The following is a 12,758-nucleotide window of genomic DNA, read 5'->3' as shown; positions in this document are numbered from 1 at the left end:
GTCTTTAAGCAGTACCCTGCAGAGTTCCTCCTGCAGCCAGCCACCTCCTTTATCCAGTGCTCTCTCTGGTTTAATCCTCTATTTTAGTCTTTTGTCTTTGTTCCTGGGATTTCCTATCTAATTGGTTTAGCCTTCTGTTTGCTCTTAATTGGAATTAAGATGTTTTGGTTTGTCTCCATTTTAATATTTTTTGTTTTCAGTTCTGTGCTGAAATTCTCTACCCTTTATTTTATAAATAGGCTTATGTAGAGTGACCATGTTGACTTTAAAGTCTTTGTACCACCTGCTAGCTCGCATCTATACAGCTACTGTGGATCTTATTTGTCATTTTTTTGTTTATGTTTTCTCTCAGCTGTTTTTTTTTTTTATTGAAAATAGATTTTCCCCCTCACACGCTATATCCTGATTGCAGTTTCCAATCCCTCTGTTCCTCCCCACCTCCCTCACATCTGAATCCACTCACTTTCTGTCTCTCATTAGAAAATAAACAGGATAATAATAAAATAAAATATAAACAGATAAAACAAAAAACTAGCACATTGAAATTGGACAAAACAAACAGAAGGAAAAGAGCCCAAGAAAAGGCACAAGAATTAGAGACTCATTTGCACATTCAATAATTTCATAAAAACACTAAACTGGAAGTCAAAGTATTTATGCAAAGGACCTGTGGGGTTAAAATGTGTGTGTGTGTGTGTGTGTGTGTATAAAATAAAAATTAAAATAAAATTAAAAAGAAAAGGCCCTGACATCATATTATGAAACAAGGAATCTCCAAAGATGCCATTGAGTTCATTTTCTGTTGGCCATCTCCTTCAGGGCATATTGCCTACCCTTAAGAATAGAGAGTTTAAGCCTTGCGATGGTTGCACACGTCTTTAATCCCAGCACTCGGATGGCAGAGCCAGGTGGATGACTGTGAGTTTGAGGCCAGCCTGGGCTACAGAGCAAGATCCAGGAAAGGCACCAAAGCTACACCAAGAAACCTTGACTGGGGGAGGGGGGGGTTAGAGAGTTTATTTCCCCAGTGAGACTTCCTTGGAGAAAACTAAAATTTCGTTTGCAAGTGGATATCAGTTGGAGATAGCTTCTGGGCTAGGATGGGGGCATGTTTCCACTTTTCCTTTCAGTCCTAGAACCTCAGCTGGTGCACAGCTGTGCAAGCCCTGTGCGAGCTGCTTCAGTCTCTGAGGTCATGTGTGAGGTGATCCTGTTGGTTTAGAGGGCTTGTCTTCTTGGTGTCCTCCATCTCCTCTGGCTCTTACACTTTTTCCTCCTCATCTGCCTTGGGGTTCCCTAAGGCCGAGTGGGAGGCATTTGGTGGAGACATCCCCTTTAGGGCTCAGTGTTCCAAGGGCTCCCACTCTCTGCATAATGTCTGGCTATGGGTCTCTGTATTTGTTCCCATCTGCTTCATGAGGAAGCTTCTCTGATGATGGCTGAGCAAGACACTGATCTATGAGGGTAACAGAATGCCATTAGGAATCATGTTATTGCTATGTTTTTTATTTTTAAAGGACAGTAGTATTTGGTTTTGCCTAGATCCCTTCGATATCTAGTCTCAGGTTCTTGGTCACCCAGGCAGTGTTGATATGGGTTCCATCTTATGGAGTGGGCCTTAAGTAAACCAGATATTGGTTTGTTACTCCCACAGGCTTTGGGCCACCAGTGCACTAGCATATCTTGCAGGCAGGACACCATTGTAGAGCAGAGTGTTTGTGGCTCGGCTGGTGTTTTCATTTCTCCTTTGGTAGCATGCAGAATACCTTCCTATACCACAGATGCGAGCATTTGGGGTGAAGGCTCTACATATACACCAACTCGACGTCTCCATGTTTAACAAGTAGGGTGTTGTCTTCAGCAATAGGGTCTTACTGACAGTTTGTGGAGAGCAACCTATAGTCTTGACAACAGCCTGGGTTGTTTGGGGTTCCTATGGGACTTCTTTGGCTAACAACTCAATTAGATGTAACCCACCCTCAGTACTAGAAGCTTCATTTGGTGACAAGAGATGTCCAGTTGGGGCTCTGGCTCCCCCAATATTTCTGTTTATTTTCTGCAGTGTCTGAGATGTTATTTTAGTAAGGTTATTTGTAGAAATTTGAAGTTAAGAATAGTATCGTCTGACAGATTTTATTCCTTCTTGTCAGGAGCCTAGTAGTTCTGCTATCCAGGATTATTTGAGTCCAGTTTTAGGCTCTCTGTGATTTGATCTGCAGCCTTTGGTGGGCCTGTTAGTTGATATATACAGTACTTTTCTGTGGCCATGATAAAACACCATGACCAAGAGCAACTTAAGAGTTAATTTGTGCTTATAGTTCCCAAGGGAGAGTTCACAATGGTGGGGGAAGCATGACAATAGGCTCTCAGACCAGGAAGCTGAGAGCTCACATTTTCAACTGCAAACTCCAAGCAAAGAGTGGGGCAGGGCAATGAACTCTCAAAGCCTACCTCTACTGATGTACTTTCCCACACAGCTGCATCAACTGGGGATTGTGGTGTGCAAGTACCTGAGCCTATAAGGGAAATTCTAGTTCAAACCACCACTGTTGTTCACTCTGAAGTTGTGGGTATGTTCTTTTAGTATCCAAAGCTAGTCTCCTTTCTTTATATGTGACTCTTAGTTACTGAAGTAGATTGGTTGTTGAAATCCTTAGAAAGCATTACTTAGCAGCTTATGATGCTACAGAAAGAGCCCCAGATTCCACAGTTTTCTTTCTGGGCCACTGTTCTCAGGCCTAGTAATTTATTCTCTCATTTGCTCTTTGATGCCTTCATGCATATGCTTTTCTTTTGTTTTGGGTGGTGGTGAGGTGATTGAACTAGGCCTCATTTACACAGAACGCACACTTCACTGAACCACACTCTCAGCCTTAAGCATGTGTTTTTCATAATATCACTGAGCTCCTCAGTTGTCTTCAGGATTCAAGTTAGTCTCATTTACCTTGTCTACCATTTCAGAGGTAGAATTTGCCCTTCCCGCAGAATATAAAATTAAGTGGACATGCTGTTCTGTGTATTGCAGTAGTTCCGGTGCAGCAGTGTCTAAAACTAAACTCGGATACATCAAGATTGATATTTGATAATTTAAGTTTAATGTTTATTTTGTTGACAGGTTTGTAAAGGGGATTGTCTCAGTTACTTTTCTTTTTCTGTGACAAAGCTCCATGACCAAGGCAATTGATAAGCGTTTAATTAGGCCTACATTTTCAGAGGGTTAGAGTCCTTGATGGTGGGGCAAAAACCATGGTGGCAGAAACAGCTGAGAGCTCACATCTTGACTACAAGTGGGAGGAAGAGAGAGACACTGGTGTGAGTCTTTTGAAACCTCAAAGCTGCCCTCAGGAACACACTTCCTCCAACAAGGCCACACCTCCTAATCCTTCCCAATACAGATGGTTGTGAACCGCCATATGGTTGGTGGGAACAGTTCAAACCTATGAGCCTGTGTGGGCATTCTCATTCAGACCACCATAGGAATAATTTATCTTGTCCCATTTAACACAAGGGTATGAGTGGTTGTTGCTTGCAATATACTGTCTGGTCTGACTTGCTCTTGTGTGAAGACAGGATCTCACATGCCAGGCTGGCCTGGAACTCACTGACTGTCAGCTCTTCTGCCTTTGCCCCAGAGTGCTCGGATTACAGTTGTATACCACTACACTCGGCTGACTACACTGCATCATCCTTTACAAGCATCATAGTCGATCATTTGTGTGCATTTTATTTCATTCATATGTTGGTTTTTTTCCAGCGTGGTAGGATAATGGAACATTTTATTGTGGGAGACATATGGGATCCTGTATTTGGGAGCAGAGCTCAGACAGGAGCTTCTCGTCTGGAAAAGTATAAATTTTGAGAACTATCGCTTCTCCCTAGTTGAACTTCAGAAGTGAACAGAGGCCAGGCATGGTGACTCACAACTGTAATCCCAACACATGAGGGACCAGAAGTGAACAGAGGCCAGGCATGGTGACTCACAACTGTAATCCCAACACATGAGAGGCCAGGCATGGTGACTCACAACTGTAATCCCAACACATGAGAGGCCAGGCAGGAGGACTTCACAAGGCCCAGACCAGCCTGGGCAAGTGAGACACTGTCTCAACAAAAACAAAAGAATAGGATTTTTCTTTCTTTTTTTTTAATTTACCTTCATACAGGAAAGTGTAGTTGAATTTTGTTTGTGTTGCTTTTGGTTTTTTATATGTATAATAAGTGTTTGCCTGCATGGGTGTATATGTACCATATGTTTGCCCAGTACTGGAGGAGGCCATAAGAGGGCATCAGGTCCTCTGGAACTGGAGATACAGATGGTTGCGAGCTGCCATACAGTTGGTGGGAACCAACTTGGGTTCTCTGTAAGAGCTGCTAATGTTCTTAACTTTGTAGTCCCCTCCTTGGGCCCCCAGTTGAGGTAGTATTATTGCTTGTTTTTGTAAGTTTTTTTGTTTTTGTTTTTGACTTTTACGTGTGTGCATGTCTGAGTGTGGGTATGTGCATATGTGTGTGGGTGCCTGCAGAGGCCAGAAAGGGGCATCAGATCGCCTGGAGCTGAAGTTACAGGTGCTTGTGAGCTGCCCACCTTGGGTGCTGGAAACTGAACTCCAGTCCTCTGGTTGAATTTGAAGCTAACACTTTTTTGGTTGCTTATGTAAATTTCTTTCTGAGTTTTTGATCCTTGTGTTTTATTTTCTTTACCAAACAGGATTTACCCAATAACATGATTCATCAGGTGCCAATCAAATCTCTCCCTCAAGAGTGGCTTTGGTGTGAAACGTGGTGTGATGACGCTTCTAAGAAGAGGGCAAAGACGATCGACCTGGTGAGCAGCCTTCCCTGCTGGGACCCGTGACAGTGCCTGGGCGCTTGCTAATGCTGGGTCCACTTGGCTCTGTCTGAGTTGGGGTTGGAGCTGCAAAGCATGTCCTGGTCATTTCAGCAGGGCATGTCCTGGTCATTTCAGCAGGGCATGTCCTGGTCATTTCAGCAGGGTATGTCATGGTCATTTCAGCAGGGCATGTCCTGGTCATTTCAGCAGGGCTCTTCTTCGCTTGCCACAGGAAGCCAGGTCCCCATGTGCTGGCCGAGCCATTTTCTGCTGAGTCACTGCTTGTCTTCCGTTCCGTCTCTGTGCCTGGAAGGTTTCCCTTTAGCCTGGAACCTTTGCTGCCCTCTGGATCTGAGACCTGGCCTAACCTTGAAGTCCTGCTCCTCTCCCTCAGTCTCCCCATGCCCCCTGGACGCCCCTTTGAATCTGTACGGTATGCCTTTGCCGTAGCTCCGCTGAGCTGTGCGTGTTGTGTTTTCAGTGTAATAATCCCATGACTAAGGAGCCCAAACTGGAGGCTGCCGTGCGGATCGTCCCCGAGTGGCAGGACTATGATCAGGAGATCAAGCAGCTGCAGCTCCTCTTCCAGGAGGAGAAGGAGATGGGGACCCTGCGTGAGGAGAAGATGCAGGAAGGTGAGTGTGAGCCTGGCTGTGGATAAGTATCTCCTTGTTTCTGATCCGTTGTCAGAACAACAGGGTAAGGAATATAAGGGGGAGAGGGACACCTTTCCCTTGATCTTGACCTCAACTAGGTTCTGTTTTTCCTTTTGCCCCTTCAGCCAGCCCTCTAAATAGCACTCTCAATGAAGTTTTGCAGTCAACACACTCAACACACATACACACTTTCTTGTTTTGGTCAAAGGAAGAAGAGATGCTTTTTAAAGAAATTTTTAATATGTGTATTTTTTATTTTTATTTTTATTTTTTTTGTGTGTGTGGTCATTAAATCTGCCATGGTACTAGACAATGAATAAATTTAGATCAAGACAAAATATATATTTATTTGAAAGTAAATAGTGTAAAACAGGCATATTGGAGTGAGGATGGAGTGTATTTAAACTGAAGATAAAAAGATACCAGTCTTTTACATAAAATTTCAACTTTCATATCATTTTACTACAACTTCATAATTCGTTCATTTATTATTTAGAGGGGGTCACACATCACTGGGCATGGCAGAACATGCCTTAATCTCAGCACTATTGTAGCATGAATCTTAAAGGTCTTATTAATAAAAACAAACCCAGTGCCAGTTATTGGGGTGAATGCTGGAAGATCAGAGAAGCAGAACAAGCCACAGCCACCTCACCTCGCCAATTCCTCAGCTGATCCTGTTTCCTCAGATTGGAAGCCTTTGAATCCTCATCCAAATGGATCTCAGCTGAACTGTGCTGCTCAATGCCTAAAAGCTTAACCAGCTCTAGTTCCTGGTCCTCATGCCTTATTTACCTTTCTGCTTTCTGCCATCACTTCCTGGGATTAAAGGCGTGAGTCACCATGCCTGACTGTTTCCAGTGTGGCCTTGATCTCACAGAGATCCGGATGGATCTCTGCCTCCCAGGTGATAGGATTAAAAGCATGTGTGCCACTATTTTCTGGCCTCTATATCTAGTGACTGTTCTGTTCTCTGACCCCAGATAAGTTTATTAGGGTGCACAATATTTTGGGGAACACAATATCACCACGCACTATGGAGACAGAGACAGATGGATCTCTGAGTTTGAGGTCAGCCTAATTACGTAGTGAGTCCAGGACAGTCAAGGAAACATAGTGAGATCCTGTCTCAAAACAACAAACAATGGGCTGGAGAGATGGCTCAGTGGTTAAGGCTCAGTGGTAGTGGCTGCTCTTCCAAAGGTCCTGAGTTCAATTCCCAGCAACCACATGGTGGCTCACAACCATCTGTAATGAGATCTGGCACCCTCTTCTGGGCAGCAGGCATACATGCAGACAGAACACTGTGTACATAATAAATAAATAAATCTTAAAAAAAAACAACAAACAAATTTAAAAAGCCAAACACACATACAATGTTATTTTAATTGGGTAGCAGCAAGCTGAAAGAGCATAAAGACTTGTCTTTCTGAAGGCTGGATATGTAGCTCAGTGGTAGAACACTTACCTAGCACATACAAGACCCTGGATACCATCCCTAGTGCTTCCAAGGCTAGACATGGATCTCTGTACAAAATACTTTCATATTGTTTACCAGTCAAATTAGGTGTTTTGTTTTTGAAGCTGCTAAAACTTAAAAAAAATGTTTAGTGCCTTTGCCCATCCATACAAGTCTTTTTTTTTTTTTTTTTTTTTTTTTTTTTTGGAGACAGGGTTTCTCCGTGTAGTTTTGGTGCCTGTCCTGGATCTCTATAGACCAGGCTGGCCTTGGACTCACAGAGATAGGCCTGCCTCTGCCTCTGCCTTCTAAGTGCTGGGATTAAAGGCGTGCACTGCTGCCCACCCGGCCCATACAAGTCTTAACAGTTTACTCAAGGCTAAGAAGCGAGAGGATCAAGAGTTAAACTCATTTTTTAGCCACATAGTGAGTTTGAGACCAGCCTACAAAAACAGTGGATAAATTGGGCTCTGGATCTTAATATTTCTCCTACTTTAAACTTATCCTAAGAAGCAAATGCAGAGCTTAAGTCTTGAGTGACTTGACAGTCCATTCTGGAGACTGCCAGGGTAGTAAAAATCATAGCTAGAAAGTTACACAGTCACCATAACTGTGTAACCCACATTTGCAGCGGGAGAGACGGTTCAAAAGCACAGCCAGTGATTCCAGTTCCGGGGATCTGATGCCCTCTTCTGGCTGTGGGCTCAACATGCATGTGGTACACAGATATACGTGCAGACAAAGCACCTACACACATAGAAAATGAAAACACATTTTTTTAAAAGTAAATTCATTATGAAATGTATCCATACATAAATGGACAGAGAATACGAACAAACTATTCAAAAGAAGAGCTGTATAGGAAGGAGACAGAAATCAAGTTAGAGTCACCATTAGTGTCTGCTATATCAAAAAATGCTGATGTATTGATAATGCTGCACATAAAGGAGACACTGGTGAGACTCTGGTGGAGGAGCCTTGCTGAAGCTGTGTGCATCTGGAAAGCCCTTGCTTAAAAGCAGTGTGTCTGTTATCGAGAGGCTATAAAGTCCTGGACACTGGGCTCAGCGGGCACAGCCTGATAGTGACCTGAGCCTGAACCCAGAACCCATGTCAAAGTGAAAGAGTTTTTGTTGTCCTCTGACCTACACATGTGCACCATGGCATGTGCACACAGTAATGGTAATACATAAAAACATACTATGAAAGAAAATGATTCTGTCTTCAGCATTTCCTATGTTAAGAATGCATCTTAAATAGTTCAATACAAGGGGAAAAAAATCCACATGAAGAAACTTACTTTACTGTTACTTATCAATTAGTAACATTAAAACAGTTTAAGGATCAAAGAAAACAGCTACCCAGACACAGGAATAAATGTGTAAGTGCAGAAGATCTCTGGAAAGTGGGTTGGCTGAGAGCCAGTACTGCCCTGGTGAAACAGTGCTTCTTAAAACTAAAAATGTCTTCTTTCTCTTATGTTTGCTTCCAAACTTGAATACAAAATACCAAGCCCAAGCTCCTATAACTCCATCTGAGACGTACAGTGGAGTGTGCTGTGGACGATGCTCACACTTAAGTCTCATATTTTGTTCTTTTCCATAGGTTCTCAGAAGCATGAAGAATTATGATCTCTGGAAGAAGATAGGGAATCCCACCATCTGACAGTTTTTGTACTAAATGCTAGTTTTTTTCTGATCTATCGATGCAACTGCTGATGAACCGATTGGGCAGGTGTACCACACCTATTGATTTAGACTACTGCACCCTAGAGGGTGCCGGATCTTTGGGGCTAAGGCTCTGTTGGATTTGTACCTCAGAGGAAGACAAGTGGCTGATTTCTGGGACTGTCTTCACACCAGAGGGAGAAATGGTGGCAGCCACTGAGAGAAGCCACGTCCTTTGTGCCCACACGCAAGAGCACACATTGCTGCACTGGCTCCGAAGCTGCCAGAAAAGCCACCATGTCCTTCCTTACCTCAGTTTACCTGCAGCCCTGCTGCACTGCAGATGCCCACTCTGTACCAGGTCAGGTGGGCAGATGCTTCATCCAAGGTCCAAGCCTCAAGGTCTATGCCAACACACTTCTCACATCCCGTGCCCCACATTCTCTCCCCCAGCATCAGGCTCACTGTGGAATTGAGCCCAACCGATAATCATGTGGCTTCAGGGTTGGCTCAGTTGCTAAGAAATCAGTCTTCAGGAGAACTGGGGTGGTTTGGATGAGGGTTGTGGAAACGACAGGCAGAGGAGAGTTTTCTGGTGTCAGAGGAAGAAGACAGAAATTGGCCATTCTCTTTCAGTCTGTGTGGCTGAATTTAACGGAAGCTTTATTCTATTACCAGTGAACTTTCTACATAATTGTTTTGTAAACAATTTTTATATTTATGAAAATGTTTGCTTTTTCTTCCTACTTTCTAAAAAACGGTTGGTTCTGAATTTCCTGGCTGGGCACAGGTATACTGAGTCCCTCAGTGGTCCATCTCCATGTACTCAACCTCCATCTGGATGACCACCATGCTGTCTGCCCTTGCCCTTGTCCAGTCTTCTCTCAGACCCAGGAGACTGTCCTTGGTCTTTTCTTCCCCGGATGCTCTCAGACCAATGACCAGGAATGGCTGTCTCTGGAACTCAGTTTCCTGTGTCTTTTTCCTTTTTCCTTTGGCTCTATGGGTTGCCTTTGCCTTTTGAGACTTGCCCAAGGCCTGGTCCAGTTCTAAGGTAACTGCTGCGTTGTGTGTGTCCACAGCCATAGCCCAGCCTCACCTTGTCAGGAGCAGCCTGGGCTGTGAGCCTGGGACATGTTGTTAACCTGGCTGCCCAGGATTCGGGGATCTACAGCGGAGAGTTACAGAGTGTTGCTGGCACTGGCCTGCCTCAGTCACAGGGGCTGTTCTTCCCTCTTTAACCTGCCTTTAAAATAAGAAGGGAGCTGGTGTGTGGCTCAAGGCCATCCTAGCATTGCACCCCCACCTCAAAAAAGAAGAAGAAAGAGTGAATATGATGAGTGAGTGCACATGGGTAAGACCTTGCCCATCTAAGCTAGGTGGTAATACGTGTGTTTTCAAGGGAGAATGACCTACAGTAGCCATAGCTGGGATTTGAATGGGCAGTTACTAAGTAATAAATAGTGAGAGACAGCAGAACATCATCGAAACCCACATAGCCTGCAGAAACCCCTTAACTCAGCCAGCTGGAGTTCCCCAGTGAGCATCCTGAGCAGAGCAGAGTGTTCCCTCAGGTAAGGCTTCCAAGTAAAAGAACAAATAGCAAAACTAAAAATACCATCATCAAATTCGGTGCTCACAACATCCTGCAGAAACCAGCCAGGGAAGCTGAAACAGTCAGCTGGAGTTCCCTTTCTCCAAGCTTGCAGCCTCCCTACCCACTGTGGCACTTTCATAGCAGGGCCAAGCAGTGGCTGAGTCCTCTGACCTTGGGAAGGTGTCTGGGAATGAATTGCTCCCAGCTGTGTTCAAGGATGTCATATTTTGACTCTTGGACTATTGAACTGTTTTGTCCTAAAGTTAGGGGGGGGGTTCACATCCCCAGACAAAGGGCTTTGTAAGACACTTTGAGATAAACATGTCCCATAGCCAGCTTCTTAGCTAGCACATGACATCAACACACTGTACATATATTACAACATGAATGTTTAAAATAAAAATTTCACCACACATACATCAAGTAATTAATTCCCCCCCCCCCCCATTTTCGAGTCCTAAAGTTAACTTAGAGCCAGCCTCCGTTCAGGCTTCATGTCCACATTGCATTAAGCTTTCAGGGATACCACTGCAGCCGTCCTCAACTGTAGGCAGAAACGGTGTTCCCAGTATCCTGGGAGCCTGTGATGAGCAGGAAATAGGTCACAGGGATGTGTTTTTAAATGTTGGTCCTAGTGGCCAGTTTCCTTTTTTCCAGGCAGGGTTTCTCTGTGTAGCCCTGGCTGTCCTGGAACTCACTCTATAGACCAGGCTAGCCTCAAACTCACAGAGATGTGCCACCACTGCCTGGCCAGTTTCCTTCTTTTTACCAAGTCATTAATGCATCCTCTGGGGAAAAGGAAGGTGCAGATCATGTCCTCTGTGATCCTTCGGTCCCTCATGTCTCACCACCCTGACATAAGTCACATTATAGTTGATGCTGGATAGGCCAGACCCAGCTTGCTTCTGAAGTTGTCCAGGCCTTCCTTTGCCAGCTTGGTCCTTGCTTTCTGTGGATTAATCATCTCTACAAATTAAGCAAAAGCCCCATAAGTGATGCTACCATTAAGTGCCCCAGGAAGGGTGTCTCTGTTGGTTTCATCTGATATCTCTACCATGAAAAAAGCATACTGTGACTGAAAAGAGAGGTAAAATATTTTCCAAGAAGCAGGAAATAACTGACCACACGGATTGTCCAAGCTTCTGGAAATTTCACTGTTGTTCTTGGCATGCGTATATATCATTTTTTGTTTGTTTGTTTATTGGTTGGTTGGTTTTTGTTTTTAACCTTTTGTCATATAGTAGTAGCAAGATTCTTTTCCGAACCAGTAGGGTCATGTGAACTGTGACATGTCAGAATTAGATGGGCCGGTGCGAGTCAGTCTGTTCTGTAGGAAGTGGCACTTGCTTGGCATCTAGGACTTTCAGGGCACAGCTTTCCAGCATCCTGGGTTTAGTCAGAAGTTGAGAGGGATGGTGTGTTGGTTTCTTAAGGTAGTTGACATTGATAGTCTGGCAGAAGCTACGTTTCCGATTGAACACGTTTTGTCTCCATTGTGCTAGGCTGTCTGATCAGAAGCAGGCTCCATGGCAGAGCTGGATTTCCTCTACTCGCCTGGAAACTTTATGTTCTGAACCTTGTTAAGGCTCTGCCTGATGTATGTTATCTGGTTTTAGGCTTAGTCCATGAACGATGCACCATAGTAAGGAGCCCGGTAGTAAAGAAGGGAGAAGAAACAGGAAGTAAACTTGGCAGTAACTTAGGCCTGGTCAGACAGCTCTCGCATGGTCAGGGGTACGGCATCACTCCTCTTGTCCGTCTCCTCCATGACTAAATCTCTTTCTAAAATTGTTCTTCTTAGACCTGCATGATTAAAAGAAATGATTTGCCTGAGGAGTTGAGAGGGAGCTCTGATCCACTTTTCTGGATAGATTTCACGAAAAGCTGTCCAATGGGAAATGTCCTGGTGATGTGGATTATGATTTGTGCACAATTCCTAAATGTGACTTTGAGGGCTCCGTCTTTTTAGTGAGTTGTTGCATACTTGGCTTTCTGGGAATATTGTGTGAAGACCAGTCGATCCAATGGCTCATCTTGTTTCTTGTTTAGAAAGCATTTTTTGTTGAATTTCATGAGCTCCTGTTTTCTCTGCCTTAAGGTAACAGAGAAAGTCTTAATGAGGACTTCTCACATGCCCGATGAGTTCAAGCACATTAAACACTATCACTCAGGAAGTTACTGAAATGTCCAAGTGTCTGGAAGGTTCTTTCTCGTTTCCCATTCATTGCTGGTGTTTTGTCTTTCCGTGTAATCGCAGAAAAGTTCCATAGGAGTGGGGAGTCGGTGGACTGGGCAGGGACTCTCCTTGCGTGTCATTGAAGGCAGCCGTGATAGAGTCAGCGCCAGGCTTCAGCATGCTGCAGGGAAGTCCAGGAAGTTGGGGACAGAAAGCAGGGGATCTCTCCTGAGTCTCCTGGGTCCCCAGCAGTGTGGAGGCTGTGACTCCTGGGCAGGGCTTGGAGGCTGTGACTCCCGGGTCCCCAGCAGTGTGGAGGCTATGACTCCTGGTCCCCAGCAGTGTGGAGGCTGTGACTCCCGGGTCCCCAGC

The 12,758-nt window shown here is 44.5% G+C and overlaps 1 protein-coding gene across 2 annotated transcripts in view; it reads left to right on the top strand.

The window, feature by feature from the left end:
• Window positions 1-12,394, top strand: part of LOC114690765 (UDP-glucose:glycoprotein glucosyltransferase 1) — a 132,484-nt gene extending 120,090 nt beyond the window's left edge. For both annotated transcript variants that reach the window (XM_028865647.2, XM_028865646.2), the window contains 3 exons: window positions 4,709-4,825; window positions 5,313-5,466; window positions 8,552-12,394. In XM_028865647.2, coding sequence (XP_028721480.1) covers window positions 4,709-4,825; window positions 5,313-5,466; window positions 8,552-8,577 — 297 coding nt within the window. In that variant the 3' untranslated portion in view covers window positions 8,578-12,394. The remainder of the gene's footprint in view (window positions 1-4,708; window positions 4,826-5,312; window positions 5,467-8,551) is intronic.
• Window positions 12,395-12,758: the final 364 nt, after the last annotated feature.

This window comes from Peromyscus leucopus, chromosome 16_21 (genome assembly GCF_004664715.2).
Source record: "Peromyscus leucopus breed LL Stock chromosome 16_21, UCI_PerLeu_2.1, whole genome shotgun sequence".
NCBI lineage: Eukaryota > Metazoa > Chordata > Mammalia > Rodentia > Cricetidae > Peromyscus > Peromyscus leucopus.
The sequence above is the reverse complement of the archived record's forward strand: the minus strand, read 5'-3'. Positions and strand labels throughout refer to the sequence as shown.